At 41.2% G+C, this 18326-nt stretch overlaps 1 protein-coding gene across 1 annotated transcript in view; it reads right to left on the bottom strand.

The window, feature by feature from the left end:
• Positions 1–707: 707 nt before the first annotated feature.
• The window catches only part of GLS (glutaminase), a 58599-nt gene continuing 40980 nt past the window's right edge, over positions 708–18326 (bottom strand). The window contains exons 15-18 of the mRNA XM_040562222.1: positions 5284–5345; positions 4188–4264; positions 4023–4086; positions 708–3935 (exon numbers count right to left, since the gene is read on the bottom strand). Coding sequence (XP_040418156.1) covers positions 3779–3935; positions 4023–4086; positions 4188–4264; positions 5284–5345 — 360 coding nt within the window. The 3' untranslated portion in view covers positions 708–3778. The remainder of the gene's footprint in view (positions 3936–4022; positions 4087–4187; positions 4265–5283; positions 5346–18326) is intronic.

Consider the following 18326-nt stretch of genomic DNA (forward strand, 5'->3'; position numbering starts at 1 on the left):
TCTAATAATGTTGTGTCTGTCAATACTGTATATTTCATTTTAAGTTTCTTTGTTCACAACTAAGCAGTTACAGCTCTGGTACTTAAGGCAATATAGATGCTTTTAATCTACTGCAGTGTTGTAGGTCAATCTGCATTTGAGTTCACAGAATATGGCTGTTAAATTTATTATTGCTTACATCAGATCGCTATTTTTTTTACCCAACCAAACTTCAGTAGGTTCTACTTGAATTTCTAATTTGAGTTAAAAGGCAAAATAATCAACCTACCGCTGAACTTTGTGATCTATCAAGCTGGCCCACTGGTGCATTGTTTTTCTCTGTGGCTATCAGGTGATACAATCCCTTTTCTCATAACTCAGGCTTTTACATTGCTTTACACAGCCAGAAGAAAACAAAGAAACGAAAATGGTGAGATGAAGGATTGGGGAATAGGCAAGGGAGGGCAAGAGCTCTGAGGGCACATGGCCAATCCACTTAAGAATTTCAGCATCAACAAAAAGCAAAGGAAGTGAGAGCTCTAGAAGTGTAGATTAAAACAATAAAACAACAAGCAACTAGATCAGCTAATTCATTCTTATTTCTTATAAGCTTTGCACAACGGAAACGACCAGAGCAGGTTTTCTTAGACAGCCTTCCCCCTGACCCAAGGCTTGTATTTCAATCACAGTCACACAGAAAACCAATAAAAAACACCACCATCACCATCTTGGTATTTCCATTTATTATGCTGTAAAAAGCAACGCTATCTGGATCTTATTTCTTAAAATAAATAGCTTTCATTTTCAGAACCAGTACAGCTCAAGTTTAGATTCACTCATGGGAAACTGCTAGAAGTACATTCATCACTGTCTGTTCCCCACAATACAGAATCTAGAAGTCAAGATCAGCCTAGTCAGTTACAATGACCAGAAGTACACTGCCAGTAAGTAGTCACTGATAGTCCATCTCTGAAGCAAAAAAATCCGGTACAATACATTTTGTTCACAAAGATAGGCTAATTAATGCTAAGACTATCACAATATTTCTGAGTACAAAGCATTAAGTTAGCTTAACTATTTAGTTTGTGATACAGAAGAAACATATGACAAAACCAGAAGGTGTGGGGAATCTTCTTTGGAGCATAAGGAAGTAAGTATTTGATCAGATAACCAAAAGCTACTTACATTGAAATCTACACGTCAGCATCATGAATGATAAACAGCCAAATCAATGTACTGCATATATTTATAAATAACGCCATATCTAAATAGCTGCACTGCTTAATTGGACATTACAACATAACGCATCTTCTCACACTGAGAAAATACTAAAGCTATCCAGCAAAAATGCACTGAAGCTAAGACTGGCTAAAAGCACTCCGTATGATTCAGGAAAGCATTAAGGTCAGGGACAGCCATGATCTTTATGTTAACTCAGTCACAATGCTGCTTCTGAAGGTTTTGTATGTTTGTGTATTGTATAATATACCTACCTTTTAAAGATGCCTGCTTGAGCAATGCAAATTTCAGTTAAACTAAATCGGGTATTTTTCTGAGAAGCTGAAGGATAGGTTTTTATAGAAAAACAGAAATAATATTAGCATCAAGATACAGAATGCTATAGTCCATCTGAAAATCTCTACTCCTCTATTCTAGAGTTAATAGATCTGTTGCCAGAGAAAACATTTTGGGATTTAGTGTGGGGTGCAGCAGAGGAGAGGCCTTGTGGTATTCAGTGACCAATGCAGCTCATTAAAGAGCCAAAGGCCATTTGATTTCATTATTGACTAAAACTAAGGTGGCTGTGACACAGGAGGTGAAGAGGTTAAGAGATGTTAAAAGCCTTCAGAAAAACAGCTGATCTTCAGAGAGGAGAAAAAAAGATACAGCTTAAGAGCTGTAAGATTCATGAGAAAAAGTGTTTGATAACCACGCCAGCCAGCCTGGAAAGGTGATTTCAGAGCTTTAGACTTTCAGATTCAGCCAAGATTTCATCATCACGAAGACAGTCACTGCTTGTGATGAGTATCAGGCACTTTTCCCTTTGGATTTTCCCTTCCTGTAGGAGGCAGTATGGCATATCGAGTAGAGGACTGTACAGGAACTCAACAGGATTTATTCTCAACTACACTGACCTGCTGGGTCATTCTGAAGTTACTTCTCTCTATGCTTTACTTTCCCCACTTGCAAAAGGGAGATAATGTGGTTCGGGTCATCTTTATAAAGTGCTTGGCCCAATCTAGAAAGAATTCAGGCATCAGTTTCAAGAGAATTTTGGTGCCTAAACACAAAGTTTGAACTTCAAGATCTACTAATGACTTGGATGTTTTGTGCTAGCATAAAATTAGCTATATATGCTATTCTTAAGCACAAATCTCTATATGTTAAACAATTCTGGCTTAAAATCTATGTCCAACAACTGCAGGGTCTGAAAGTCCAACTCTTTAAATCACTGATCACTTCGGAGGTTTTATGCCACAGTGTTGGTAGAAACAACTGCACATGGGATAGGGAACTGTCCTAACACTGTAGCTCTGCAAACAAGAAAACATCTGCATCTACACTTCCCATGACAACACCTGCCAAGCTGCCTTCAGCGGTAAGACAATAAATGCCACAGTTCACCACCAAAGGAATCACCTAATTGTGCTCTTGTTGCTGAACTCCTGGTTCTACACCCCCGTAGTCCTACTGACTAATATCCTGCTCCTTGGTTGATGGTAGTGCGAGAAAAGAACATTCCCAAAATTTGGCTTATCTCCTGCTCTGCTCATGCTTTGATTGGCTCTATGCTCCTTAAAGCTGTTTAACTCCATCCGTGTTCCTCATCATAAGCTTAAATTTAGTCAGATTTCTTGTAGTATTTGGTTTAGTATTTTGCCTTTCACATGCCTACATTCCCCTCACTGGGTCCTGGTGCAACTGCCAAGAACGAAGCATGAGCCCAAAACGGGGTTTTGCAGCTTGTCAAGGCTCGCTGTAGTGCAAATATACCTGCAAGGAGCACAACTGCATAGAGTGGAAGCACCCGCTTTCCCCCGTTACAGGGGAAGTACTTTAGCAGCTGAACAGGGAGAGAGGAGGGAGGCTAGAAAAAAACACTTTAAGGAAAAAAACACTAAAAAAACCCTAAACATTGAGAGATGTTACAAGTCACATTCTCCTACACCATTTGGTCAAACAAACCTTAAAACAAATTCCCTGACAAGACTATCTCTGAGAACAAGCCTAAGACCATAGACAACCATCACCTATATACTCTTTTGATATTTATATTATGTAAACAAGCTCGTGTGGAAATTTTTTTTTTTTTAAAGTAAGTGCAGATCTTTACTTAACACACCCAGCCTAAATATACATCAGCATCCTCAACTTTTGAAAACCCTCACTGACGCTCATACCTGACAGTACTCTGGCTCATCTCAGCCATACTGGAAACAGAGGGCTAGAGAAACAAAAATATAGCAAAAAAAATCCTGACCACAGACTCAAGTTCACATAGAACACAAAAATAAATTAAGTAGTGCACAGTAAAGCCACAGCTAAATATCTTTATACATCAATTATATGCAGCATGAGGTAATATTGCTCACATTATGGAGGGAGATTCTTAGTTGGTTTTGAGAGATTGGATTTGTCCTGTGCGTATAGAAACTCCTGTAACATAACACTGAAGTAACAGAGACTTCTGTAAAACATATACCACTATCAGATAGAAACACACACGCTCTTCAATTACTTATGTACACCACAATTAAATAGGTAAGTGACTTGATTCTTAGGATCTAGCTGAGAATGATTATAGTAAGCCATCTAGGTTTTTATGAACCGTTCGGTTCTCCTTTCCGTTGTTGGAATCCTCTGACGGCGTGTATTGGACCTGATATTCTTGAAGAATTTTAAATACATCGTGGTGTCCAAAATGTAAAGCTTCATCCATAGGAGTGTTGTTCCATCTAGAGGAGAGAACACAGATCTAAGATCAGCATGCAGTTGTGGAGCTAGAAAGCACCGAAATTCACACGGGCTGTAAAGCCACTCACCTGTCTTTGGGGAAAGGGTTCACTTTGCATGCTTCCAGCAGGAACTTAACAACATCCACGTGTCCTGTAAGAAAAGCAGGATTGTGCATGTATGTATTTATAGGCTTACATGTATTCGTGTACACACACTGTTAGAAAGCAGGTATATACAAGGTGAGACATTACCTTCTGCAGCTGCCACATGCAATGCTGTTCGGGAGTCGTAGTCCCTCTGCTCCATATCCATCCCTGACAGAGCAAATCTAAAAAAGAATTATGGAAAAAAGTTTTACATAATTAAAATGAGTTACAAAGTTAGCATTGAACAATACCACTGCTAAAACAATAAAACATCTCCTGCAAGAGGATATAGATGGCAACAAAAAGTAAGGAAAGGGGCCCTAATTGCTTTGGGTTTAAAAATAAAGTAGGGGCTTAGCTTTCTTCCTACTGTCTAGCTGTTATAAACAAAAAAAAAGTTAAAGCACCTTTACAGTCAATTTATCTGATCTAAAGCCAAACATGGGCAATGCAAGTCGTGTAAAGCACAGGAAACTCCTGCCAGCTGGGGAAACCCAGGAAGGACTCCCAGGTTTGTAAATCCTGAACAGCATTAAGGTATCAGGAGAGCTCTTTCATCACACTGCATCGCTCAGAGACAGAGCTAAGCTGTGCACATCCTTCCACCCACTAACGATACTTAGACATATTCTAGCTGAATTAATATGTTTTAGTCTTACAGTTACTCCTTTAAACACTGCCAAATTCGATTCAAGATTTAGAAAGCAAAGCTAGATTTCCTAGCCCCTCCAACAACAAGGAGCGTTTTCCAACCTGAATTTCTGAGGCAGTTTCAGAGCTGAATTACAAAGCAGACTAGAGTTCAGCTATGGTTTTCTGCCATTGTAAGACTATTTAAGGAAACATATTTCAGTATGATCCCAAGAAATGGAAAACAATGGGACTGCGGTATAGTACAAGGGTATCTTTTTGATGACTAGTTGTTTACTTTTTCAAACACATTTTGTTATACTTTTCATTGTTATACTTTTCTCCCCGTGCCTAGGTACGATTTTTCAAACCTTTTCTTTCAACCAAACAAGGAGTCAGGCAAAATGTAACCATTAAAATGCCATAGCTAAAAGTGTGGTGGTAGAATATATTAAATTTCCAGCGCAGCCTGGATGTCCCCAGCATGAGCACAGCGTACACTCATAAGTAAACAACAAGTGCAGATGCCAAACAAGCAGCTTTCCTGCTCTCAAACCCCACTGATTTTTACCTCCGGAGTGCAGACACATCTCCCGTGTAGGCAGCAAACAGCAGGTTTATCACAGACTTCACCTACAAAGAGAGATGATGCCCAGTTTATTCAGCTTCTTTCCTCAAAAAGAAAAGAGATGGAAAACCCATGAAAGGCCAGCGTGGTCAACTGGTCCAATGCTCATGAACAGGTTCGTTTTGTCCTGCAAATTTTGGCCAGAGAAGTACACAGCGTAGAAACACTGCAAGAATTCATTCCAGTTTGCTTTGCTACCCATACTTCTATGTCTCTGTCCAATGTTGAAGTCATAAGGGAAGTAAATGAAACAAAACGTGTGTGCCTATTCTGTGGTAACAAATATGACCTTTGTTGTACGGACAAGCAGTATTCTTCTCTCTTAGACTGCCTGATACTGACAGAGACAGCATCGCTTTGTGCGATTCACAAATCATAAACACTCTAAGACAAACTCATTCTGGAAGAGTAAGTTGTTTGTTTTGTTTGTTTGTTTTACAGAGTAGACGCTTAATGTTAAGAGAAGTCTGTTTTAGCAAAAGAGAAATAATGGTTTTGCTTTGTATTACAGATTTTGCGTGCATACATCTAATATAGAAGCTTTCCTCAAAGAGACATTTTAAGCAATTCTGTCACATGAAATCATTACAAGAAGAATGAGGTTTGTACGCAAAGGTAGAATAATTTTAGATCAAATTACATTGGGAAAGTCTCCAGCAAGTAGTGCTTTTCTAGCTGTATTAAATACTCAAATAAGGAATGATAGTATTAGGCCAAAAGCCTCCTCCCATGTACATTTTTAACACATCCTGGCTATGATAACTGCAAGTTTTAACAAGAGACAGAACTGATGGTTTTAAGCACACCACATTAGTTTGTTTTCCTTCACCGATGCTGCCAGTTGTAGGCACCACTCTGCAGTATTTCCCAGGAAGGTTTCTGAATGCCGGGTTACTTTTTAGGCTGAGTCTATGAAGTCCTGCTAACAGCCCCGAGTGCTGAGGGGCTGAGATGAAGGAGAACACTGGCGCTGCACTTGCCTTCCACGACAAGGGAGGAAGAAATAAATCACCCACCAACAAGTCTCCCATAGATTTAGCTGCAAGAAAACTTGCAGCTGTCATGAACACGGAGATTTGCACCACTAAAAGAAACCAGACAAGGGCAAACGCCCTGCGCATCCTACATCTAACATCATTCACCAGGCTTTCAATTCGAAACCTCACACAGTCGCCCCAGAACATGAAAACCTCCTAAAAGGACACAGATCTTTTATAGATGCCAGGCTGCAGACTGTATCTAAATGCAGGCATGGAAGGGGAATTCAGTTTCATGATCTTTACATTTCATCAGGATGATTCAGAAGGTTCTCCTTGCTGCGCACTGCTCCATTCCTGGTGCCTGCAGGCGCGGCAGGCTGCCTGCGGTTAGTGCCCGAGCCAGAGGCAGGTCCTGCAGGTGCTGAGAGCTCCTCGGCTTTTTGGGTTTAGCAAAAGCAAACAGCATTGTCCTGAACAAAACCATTTCAGAAGGAACTGTACTTTTGGCTGGGCTTCTTTGCATTTCTGGAAATGCAAAAGTGTCTATTAAAACATAGTATAAAACAGCACACATTCCTTCCTAAAAAAGTGCAGAAAAATCTAAACTTCAGTTCAAAAAAAGGAAATCTAAGAGGAAATGTGACTGCTCTCTGTACAACAGTAAAGGTAATGGGATACAAAAGCAGGGGAGAAACAAATTTAGCAAGAGGACAATTGTGGCATAAAAACTATCCAAACTGGCCAGAAATGAACTCAAGCAAGAAAAAAGCAGGCACATTGTAGCCATCCCAGCTGAAACACATCTCCCTCCCATTGGGTTATCTGCCCCCATTTCAAGTGAGACTAGTTATTTTAATTGAAGAATTGGACTAGATTTGCCAACAACAAAGCAAGCCTATGCTCTGCAACCTCACCCTACTCTATCAGCAGCACAGTCCAGGCTAAAAAGTTAACAGGTTTCGTAAGGTATCAAATGAACCGCTCAAAATGCAGTAGTAAAAAGTGAATCAAACAATAAAAGTTAGAAGGATCTGCCAAAACAAAATACAGCTTGAATTCAAAATACGTACATACATGATATACAAAGTAAGAATACACATGAGCATCTTCTGGTACATCACTTAAAGAACATATTGATCTAAATAGTAGATGTGAAATAATCACAAAAGAGGTCATCACTCCGATAAAGCTTTGACTGACTCAGCCCAGTGCTGGCAGTGGTCCTGCTTCAGTTAAGTGGCGAAGTGACCGTGACCTCGAGAGCTCCTTTCCAACCAACAGCTCTGTGAGCCTGTGGATGAGCAGGTGAGCAGCACAGAAGAGAAAAACCGAGACCTGTTTTGTTGGTGAAGAGCTACGCTGATGTGAAGTTAAAGGAAGGAAACATCCAGAGTTCAGAGAGGCAGGAAGCTACACCACTGCTACAGGGCCATCAGATAAACACAGATAAAGGGGGCCAAAAGGGGAAGAAAAAGAAAACACCCCAAAAACAAGAACCAAACAAGATATAGCTCTGAAAAGGAAGGCTGGGCATTACAGTGACAATTAGTCTATTCCTACTGAGGTCATTTTAAATACCTTAAGCCTGATCGTGCTAAAAACTTGAAAGAAATCTCCCTCAGATAGCACGAGTCAGACTTCAAACACTGCACATAAACAGAGAAAGCACAGCAACACACGAGGGCTCCCTCACTGTTGAAGGGAGCACGTGTCCGGGGACAGCAGACACATCCCTCTCCCCGATTTCTCTGTAAACAGGTTGTCAAAACACTTGGGTAAGACATGACTGAAAATTTTTTCAGTGTATCAAGCTGAGAGAAGTTTCAGTGCCCATTTAGTTTGTGGTAAGTAACTGCAGCACATGAATACTGAAAGAGAACTTCCGCATATCTGATTAACCCGAAAGACCTGAGTGGTGTATGGGAACAGCCTGGTAACAAAGCAGCCCTTCCTAGCCCAAGCAGCCCACGAGAGAAGACTTCCCTAAATAGCCTTAATCTCGTGACGGTTAAGAGAGAATCCCCATACAAGGCTGAGCTGAGAGCCATGCACCTTAACACAGACAGGTCCGAAGGTCTTTTTTTAACCTGCAGGGGAACAGCACAGGTACTGCTGCCTCTTGGATGCTTCTCAGCAGGGGACCTCTGCCAGCACAGCACCCAGAGCTCGCTGCAGCCGCTCGCTGCGCCAGGACAGGATGGAGAAACGAAGCCCGGCGATGGGAAGGGGGCTGCTCCACTGTGCTGCAGCTCAGCAGCTGTGCAAAGACAATAAATCCTTTAGAAAAAAAATAATTTAGCTCAGAGCTGGATTAATTCCATGAGAAGCTCTTAACTAAAAAAGGTCACTGAATCTGGGTTTTCATTTCCTATCGTGTCCTGCTTCCTGAGAGCACCCCCCCACGCCCAGTGATTTATTTGAAAACATGACAGATTTTACAGGCTGAGAAATATCACTGTTGGCTGCAGGGTTTTTCCAGGTGGCCGAGGATCCTGTCAAGCCCAACAGTTTGAAATGGTGCAGGTAATACACACAAGGGTAATCAAACAGCCCCCCAGTGTCTTCCTCAAGTTCCCTTCACAGGATTTAGGGACACCGTCACAGCCCAGACTTCAAAAAAGATGTTCAAAAATGTTGCAGGAAAAGGTTCTTTGAATGTGTAGTTTCCCAAAAACTTTGCAATGCCTTAACTTTGCTAAGCACGGGATGGACCTCGCGTACTGACAGGAGACTTTTAAACACAACCAGGCTGGGAAAAAGACAGGACTGGCTGAGGCAAGCAGCCACCACTTCCTTGTCCCCCTTTCCCTCTCGAAGTGCCGCACTGAGAGCAGAGTTTGGGCATGCTACTTCCAACTCTACCCTCCCGGCCTGAAGGCCAAAGCTTTAAGTCTTGAAGTATCCCCCTGTGCAGCACAGAAACACGGAGATAAATCAGGACAGACCTCAGCTGCTGCAGCTCAGGACTTGCCAACAGCCAGCTGCCACCACGTTGACCACAGCTCCCTGTTTCACTGGGATCTCAGGGGTCCCAGGTACAGGCAGGGCTGAGCAGCCACGGTAGGGAGGACAGAAGCGGGGATAAAACGGGGCAGGAGAAGGCTCTGGGCAGGGCACAGCAGGGAAGTCAGACCAACCTGCCTTCTCCAATGCACAGCTTTCCGCACCATGAGGACTACCCCTGCTGCAGCACAGTTAATCTGCTTTTACAATACCTTGGCCACCTTCCCTTGGCACCCGCACCAGCAACGGAGGATGACGCAGCCAAGTTTTCCCCTCTGGTTACACACAAGCCTGACACATGCTATTGCACAACTGCAGATCAACCAGGAGGAAAAAGCAAGCACAACACGCTCGGTAACTTCTCCTGCGGGGTCTGAGCTCGCTCCCTACACCGGCAAAAGTCACCCTGGTTTGGCAGCTGCATCACAGCGACACATGGAGCACACTGCACAGCTCTCGCCAAAAGGTCCTGCACCGCTGCACCGAGTGCTAAGTGCATGGCACTGCTAAGCCAGCTCAGCGCCGGATTAACGCCGAAATTCAAAAAATAGATTTTAAGCTAAGGATTAGGGAAGAGACCCGGTGGTGCTATGAGGTCTTCCCATTCTCCTGACCTTCACAAGTGACCACGTACTGATAAGTAACATAAAAGCAAAGAGTTCACATGAACCAAAGTCATAAAAACGCCCAAATCAACAAGTTGGACTCAACACTAGCAGGGTTTGGCTACTTTTCCTAAAGCTGACCCAACGCTGAGGGTTACCCGAGTACCCAGAAAAAGCAATCGTCCTTGCTGCTCTCCTGACAAATGACAGATTTTTAAACGCTCATTTCATCAGTGGGGAAAAAAAAAAACCTAAAACTAAAATATGTCAATATAAATTTTGAAACAGCAGTGATGAGCTATTGAAGAGCCAGGTTCTACGATGAACAAGTAATTCAACCATGCTTAAGCATAGCCCGTAGCTGAATTTCTCCCTGCACACACGTTTTCAAACTAAAATGGAGAAAGCACTTAAAAATTAGTTCTGAAGTTTCACCTTTGAAATTAAACAGGGAAAAAGAAACCAGGGACAAGTCTCAGGAAGGAATGCACTCATTTGCACATTCGCTCTTAAGACACTAGGCAGGACTGCTTAGTTTAAGAACTGACCACGTTCACATTTACAACTCATTTACAACAAAATCCCAACCCTCATCTCCAGGGACTGCTGAAAAGGTTAGTGTGGAAAAATCACTATTTTAGTTTAAAAGACACATTTTTGCTTAAATACATCACTCTTCAATGTGAAGCGAAGCTGCATTTTGTAGGGAAATCAATCTCAATCAAAAGCCAATGCCTTTGCTACAGAGCTTCTGCACTGCTTCCCCTGAAACAATGTAAAAGTTATTACCTAAAAATAAGCAAAGAATTCACTTTTAAAAGGTAAACTTAAGACTGAACCATAAACATGTCACCCTCCAGGTGGGTTTGTCAAAAGCACTTGTGATATATTACTATGAAAAATTAGAAAATTGTAATTCCTGGGGAAAATCTTTGTTCCGATTATACTAAAACTAACTGCAAGATATGTGAGCAAAATGCAGACACTTACATGTTAACCGCATACAGAAACATTTAGAAATATCTGAAATTACAACCAAGGCAAGCTGTTCCCTAAAACTTGTTTCTTCAGGGCTTCTGCCCATGCACCCCCCATGCCTATTTTCTGCATTACTAACCTTTGTTTCCTGACGTAATGTAAAAAAAAGTGCAAAAACAGAAGCTGCAAATACTTACTCCTCTGTGCTTTAACACAGAAAATAAGATGGTCTTCCCCCCCTTATTTCTAATGCACCAATTTCTCTTCCTCTAGATGGTGCAAGCTCCTCTGTACAGCTGGTGACAGGCTGATACCCAGCTCCATCAGCTTTCACGAGCTGCGGGTGCAGCATTTATTTTTGGAGTCAAAGAAGCAACAGTAACTTTCAGAGCTGCTCCCTGGGAGATTATTTTTGGAGTCTCCCTAGTGGAATTCACTTGAAATGCTGCTTACGTGGCGATTATTTACATATGCACACTGCCGGTGGAAAGCTAACAGACTCATAAAACACTTGCTTATTCCTCAGTAACTGCCTTACAGTTTTGAGCAGTCATGTTCAAACACAATTTGTATATACTGAAAATTTCTACTCCCCTGTGTTAAGGCTAGACCACAGCCAAACAGGAGGCTGCATTTTCACGTAGGCATGCCCACAGCAGCCTTAAACCAACTGTGCTGCTACAGCTGCACAGCCCTCAGGCAAGCCAGCAAGCTGGTTATTTACCCAGGTTCACAGAAGAGCTTCTCAGTCCTCCCTTGGCTCTACAATGCAGTAATAACAGCGCTAACAGCTTCCAGCACGAAGCTCCTCCGATGGGTGTGCTGCATTCACAACCCTGAAGACTCACTCGAGTGCTCTGCACACACAGCCCCTTACTGCATCCGGATGGTTGAGCTGATTATGCAGAAAAACAAGGCATGTGTTATTTCATGCAATATTACTGCCTTTCCAGAACTTTACACTTCATTAAAAGCAGTACAACCATGCTGGATAATTTTGTAAGATGGGCATTAAAAAACATCTTTACATTATTGATCAGGTGCTTTACATTTACAAAAAATCTTTACATTGTAGAGACAGGTGCTGCTGTTTGCTAACAAATATTAAGCAGCTCAGCCTCAGTCCCTGTTGCAGATGCCACGCTTGTACCTCAAAATAAGAAGCACTAAGCATACCAAATATACACACTGAAGATTTCTCTCAACACCAAAAAAAACATCATTAGCCCCTTCCTTCAACCTACGAACAGTCCATTTCCTTCACTGGAAAAGATGAGACTGGAGTCAGAGAGCAGTGCTCCTGGAAGGGAAGGTTGCACACAGAGGGCTCCCTCTCCTGTTTGCACCTACTCGGTACGGCTTTTGAAGGGGTTCCCACCGTTTGCATTTCCTCCAGTTTCAAACCTCACAGAGACAGGTAAAAAAGAAAAAGGCCAAAGCACTGGATTATGCCACCCAGAAGTACCAAATCTACAATAAATTGATTTTCTTTGCCCATCTCTGCTTGAAGCCCTTTTTTCATCAGTACTTTAAAATAATCTAGATATTTAAAAGTGTCTGTAAATGCTACTTGCTACACTCCAGCACATCAGAACTGTCCAGCTGGCTTTTCTGAGCTGTTGCTGTACTGTTTTGCAGATTATTAACGGTTTGGGACTAATTCCATCCAGGCTACTGAATAATTGTGAAGTATTAGCAAACTGACTGCGTTTAAGTTAGAAATAGGACTACTTAAAACGAGTTGAGTTAATCTAGTAAATGTTTTGTTTAACCATACCCAAGCAAAACATCTACTTACCTTCAGGAAGGGATTCTCTCAGAAAGCCCATGCCCATTACACGGCTCCGGAGACACATACAGCCCGTGGGGTGAGCCCAGACCCTCCTGCCCAGCAGTGGCCCTCGGCTCCCACCATTGCCTCCCCCAGCGGATGAGGAAGAATCAAACCTTCACCATACACACAGATGGGGTGCAGAACACTAAAGATAAATATACTAGGATGAACACAGCCAATATAGCTCTGATGTGAATATCCCCAAGCAGATGATCCTAAGTTCTTCCTACAGTAACAGGAAGCCTTTAGCCTCAACAAATGCTGAAACCTCATCATGGCTTAGATGATGATGCAATGATGAGAGCGCTTCCCTCCCCATGCGCGCACACGGCTAGGAAAATGGATATGGCTGGTAAAAGAGTAGCTAATCCTAAGTGCTACTCACTAAGAATTATTTGTAGAAGTCCTACACTTGGCTTCAGTACCTCTGACCTTTGTTTTGGAGAAGACTATTGACTTCAAAAGGGAAGAACACTGGAGAAAGGAGAAACTTGAGTACAGAAACTGCTTTTATCACATTATGACAAGCACGATCACATTCAGTTCCACCTGCTGTTTCTGACTTCTGGTATGGATGAATCAACACATTTCCAATTTTGGAGACAACAGTACGAAGCCTATCACTGACTAAACTCCCAAAACCCTAAGTAAAAAATGTAATAGTCCTTCTGGACTGAAGACCTAAAGTTGGTTGATTCCACATACCAGCTATGAACAGCTATTTAAAGAAAACCTTTCATGAACATTCATAAAATGAAGACACTACAGCAACCAGAAATTTTGTAGACCTAATAAACAAAAACTCACTAACTCTAATGAACCAAGCAGTTCCAGAGCAGCGCAAATTAACAAGAGGAGTAATAGCAAAGCCAGCCTCACGCCTGTCCTCCTGAGCAAGGATGTTGCTGTGGTGTTGTCTGCCATCAGTGGTATGACAACAGATGAGTATGTAGACTTTTTTTGAACACAGCTTTTACTAAATCAAGTAAGACACTTAAGGCATAAAGACTTGCATCTTCCAAGTCAGAAAATGAAAATGAGGAAAAGTTTCTGGCAACGTGCATTTGCCATCAGTATTTTGGATGGAAATAGCTGAATCTTGCTGCTATGTCCAAAGTTCCAAAGTTATATAGAGAAAATTTTAACGACCTTCTCAAAGCCTTTAGTTTTCTCTGCTGCCATGGAAGTTTTAAAGCCAGACAAAAACAATGTTTTGCCACTGAACTATGATGATTAGAAATTCCAAAATGGTAAAACAATAATTCTTGCAGAAAACCACAGCCAGAATCTTAGGGTCATCTCATGACATGGATTTTTGTATTCCCTTTTCAATCCTTTCATGGACTAACCCCCTGCAAACACTGCTGCAACAAAAGGCACAGAATCTTAACAAGTGGGATGAACGCTGATGAGTCGACTCTGAATGCAGGAGCGCAAACAAGAGCCTTTGAAGTAGTGGATACAGACATTACTAACACTGCAAACTTTGCAACCAAAGGACTGGGATCAACAACTGTCAAATGAATAAAGCAAATCGCTGATGAGTGCTTTAGTGACACTGGCTGCATTAAGCAGGCAGGACAAAAGAACGTCTGCCCTTTCAAGGACCTACTGACCACAACAGATATCTGCACCATCCAGCAGAGCAATGCTCCCGCTTTCCTGGCTGCAGGTACTTCACAATTCATGGATGGCTGTTTACTCTCAGCTACAAGACTTCGAACCGGAATTATTCCAAAAATAATGGAAGATGGTTTTGAAGACACTTACCCAAGCTTTACAAGCAAGAAACTGACTACATCCAGCAGGCTGGAATGAGAATAGGAGAGGTCTTACAAGAAATTTGCACTCTACTCTTGTTGGAAGGATTGTTTCTGAACTATCAGCAACAAGTTCTAGCAACCTTCTTCTAATCCCCAGTCTATTTGTTACCTGTTTTTCTTCCATTGGTAGCACTTATTAGCTTAAACGGATCTTCCATCTCCATGGTTTCACCCCAAAGCCTTGGGAACAATCATATTCCCCATTTGTACATCAGCCAAAACATACTCAGCTGTTCAGTTTATTCTCAGACGGAAGTTACATTAAGCAGTTGTCTTTGAACAAACACAGGCTGGTGAAGTTCAAAACAAGTCCTTTAAAAGAAGCGTGAAATGCAGTTATCATACAGGAAGCCACAGCTACCCTTATAACCAGAGACAGGTCTACCAGTCCAAAAAAATCCATTTTGATACTGAATAAGTAATTCCTGACCAAACAAAGTTGCCTGCCTCAAGCAAAAAGTCGGACTGGTGAATCACATCAACAGGAAGCAAGCGACATTATCTCTGAACACAGAGTTGGGTGATAGGAACAATTCACTGTTTTGTTAATAATCAGTGTGATCACAAGCGGTCCCAGAAGTAACACACTGTCCCTCAGCAAATAACATATTTCCAAGTGTGCATTAGCCTGTTATACTAGAAAAAATACAGGACTAAAGCCCTTTCAAGTTCTTAAATCACTTTGAATAGCTTTTTTAAAAAAATGAGAATCCAATAGGAAAATACAGCAGGAAGTAAAACGTTAGTTATGGCTTGACCAAAAGCATTACCCATGCTACTTGTAGGATTCCCTACTAGCCAACAGACTTCAACATGATGGTAAGCTTACCACGCAAAGTGAAAAGACAGGAGTCAGCCACCACAAGCAACAAGAAAGGTAGATTTTAGCAGTCATTGTTTTTCTCAATATATTCTTCAGGATGGAAGTGGTAAAACTCTAGGATGCATTAACCAGTTGGGTTAGAGAGAACCCAGTCTTGGAGGTTTTCAACATTTCATTGGCAAAGTCCCTGAGCAACATGATCTAGCTGACATTAGATCCTGCTCTGAGCTGGAGGTTGGACAGGATGATCTCCAGGAGATCCCTTCCAAGCTCAATTTCAAGACCCTATGGTTTCACACTTACAGCCAGTACAATTTCCTGCACTTCATACAAGTGGGTTATGATGATTGTACCCATCCAAGTATAATTGTCCCGTTTTAAGATACTGATGAAGATGAACTCCCAATTTATGGTGCACATAATAATATTTTAAAAACACCTGAATACTTTAAATTCTGCATACCAGCTGTTACGCAACTCCAGAGAAAAGCCTACCTAACAGCACTTAGCAAGTAAAGGTTCTTCGAAAGAAAAATAAACTCTGAAAATAACAGTTGCTGATTCCATTATCAAAATAATTACTTAGAATTTTCAGAATATTCAACAACATAGAAGAACTTAACTGAAGCAATTTCACTGAAACAAACATGATGCTGGAAGCCAAACACATTAAGAGAAGTTCAAATAGAGGAAACAGACTTTATTTCAAGTCTGACCAAATAATCATGACATTATCATACACTGAACAGGAGAAGCACTACCAGCTGCCTGTAATTTGTAAGGTAGTAGTGCTACTTAACCTGAGAAGATCTGCTCTTACTGATCAGATACAGAGTTCAGAGGGAATCCGGAAAGAAGATATGCAGAAGACAACTTCTGCCTTTTTCAAGCAAAACAGATATCAGGAAAATACAGAGACAATACTACAGAAAGCAGCAGCTAAGTGCCAGCTAGGTAAAAAATCAGAGCAGAGCGTCAGCTAAAACAGCAAGTGTTACCTTAGAACAGTTACGCTCCACCACGTGTCCACTGCGTAAATGAAATGTATGAAAGTACAGCTGACTGAAACATCTTTGAGGGCAAAAAACATGTTCTAGAAGTCCTTCCTTTACCCCTTGTCCTTTGTTCAACCCCACTTCCTCATCACATTTAATGCTGAAGTGACAGTGCGTTATTCTCCAAACACAAACACACCTCTTACCCTTTCTAAAAACCTGCAGTTAGCTGTAACAGCCTTACTATAGGTCATGCCTCCACATTAGCTTCACTGCCTACGTTATATTTTAAAGCATTTAAACTGGTGCTAAACTTGTCGCCAGCACACTTCTGCCAGCCTAAATTCTATTTCAGAACTTGATTTAGTTAAGCTGTAGCTTCAGATACAACCATTATGCAAGGCTCACTGTGCACAGAAAAAAAAACATATGCCTATTTTCTGAAGTAACTCAATTATGTGAAGAGCTGTGCCACTCTTAAGGTCTGCAAAAAAAATAAATGGTAAGTATTCAGAAGTCTGCAGAAAGCATTATTAGAAGCCAATAATGTAAGACAAATTTGACCTGAAAAGCAAAGAAACAGGACATTTCTGTTTTGTATACAATGCTCTCTAGCAGGGACAAATGTTACATCAGGAACTACTATTGATTCTAAGCAGGTAGTTTAATAATTTAGACTGCAAACTATTCAACATAGCAGGACTGAAGTTCCTGAAACAGAATGGGACTGAGCATTACCCAGCCTTCAAAAGCATTGCATTACACACACTATTGAGTCATATTTTCCAGAGGGGACAAGTAGTACAAAACACACAAGATATTAGCATGATTTAACAAAATAGATAAATGATTTCAAGTTTTAGTTAACTATCTACCTGATTAAACCTTCTTGCCATTCCTTCAACTACAGTAGACATTTATGACATTCAAATTCCTCAAAGAGACTCTGCACCAAGATAAACCATCAGGTCTGTTAGTTCACCCCAGCTCTGCTGAATAAAGGCTGTTCTTTTACTGGAAAAGCTGCTTATAAATTTCGACCTTCATTTTCCATCAGAAAACAAGTATCTGAACTCAATTAAAAAACAGTCAAATCATACAATGTTTGGGATAATAAAACACTGTTGTATAAACATTATATATGATGAAACTCAAAATTAACTACTCTGCTTGTGCAATGACATGTATCATGACCAAGAGAAATAATTAACAATCAAAAACTATTAAAGATCAATTAAGTAATATATTCTTGCCCTCCCTCTGCCCTCCTCCTCCCACCCAACTCCATTCCCTTTTTATTCATCTACCCACCCACTGGTCTTCTGACAAAAAAGCACAATGAAAAAGAAACTGCAATAGACAAAAAACAGATCTAGAGTAAATCATCTGTATTCCTCTCTGTATCTACCACTGTTCTGCCTTATCTTCATGACTTTTGGATAAACTCTTTTGATAAATGCTGTATTATGTACGAGGACACAGCTCATTTTCAAACAGCACAGTACAAGTAACTGCAGTTTAAGAACCAAGCAACAGAAAAGCTAGATTAATAATTATTGCTGTCCCGAGCACAGTGATGTCTCTACAGAAAGCATCTCGTCTCAGAATCATACACATTATAGACCCAACTCCTATTTAACATCTTGAATAAATTTTCACAGGAAAAAAAAGCAAGCCTGGGACATAGGATATATGCTTTGCCAGGAAGAGAGCTACAGCTAGCAGTTGTTCAGACCCCTCTGTCGCTACCACAAGGACATGGGTTTTGGACCAACTTCCTCGCTTGATTTATTACAAGCTCTATTTTTACTTCTTAATGCTCCCTATCAACGGTTACTACTCTGGCTCTGGCCCCATTAACCACATTTTCCAAGCAACTCAATTAGTATCTTTAAAACCACACAAAAACAACATGAATATCCTACCACACCATGACATTTTTATT

This window comes from Cygnus olor, chromosome 6 (assembly GCF_009769625.2).
Source record: "Cygnus olor isolate bCygOlo1 chromosome 6, bCygOlo1.pri.v2, whole genome shotgun sequence".
Classification (NCBI taxonomy): Eukaryota; Metazoa; Chordata; class Aves; order Anseriformes; family Anatidae; genus Cygnus; species Cygnus olor.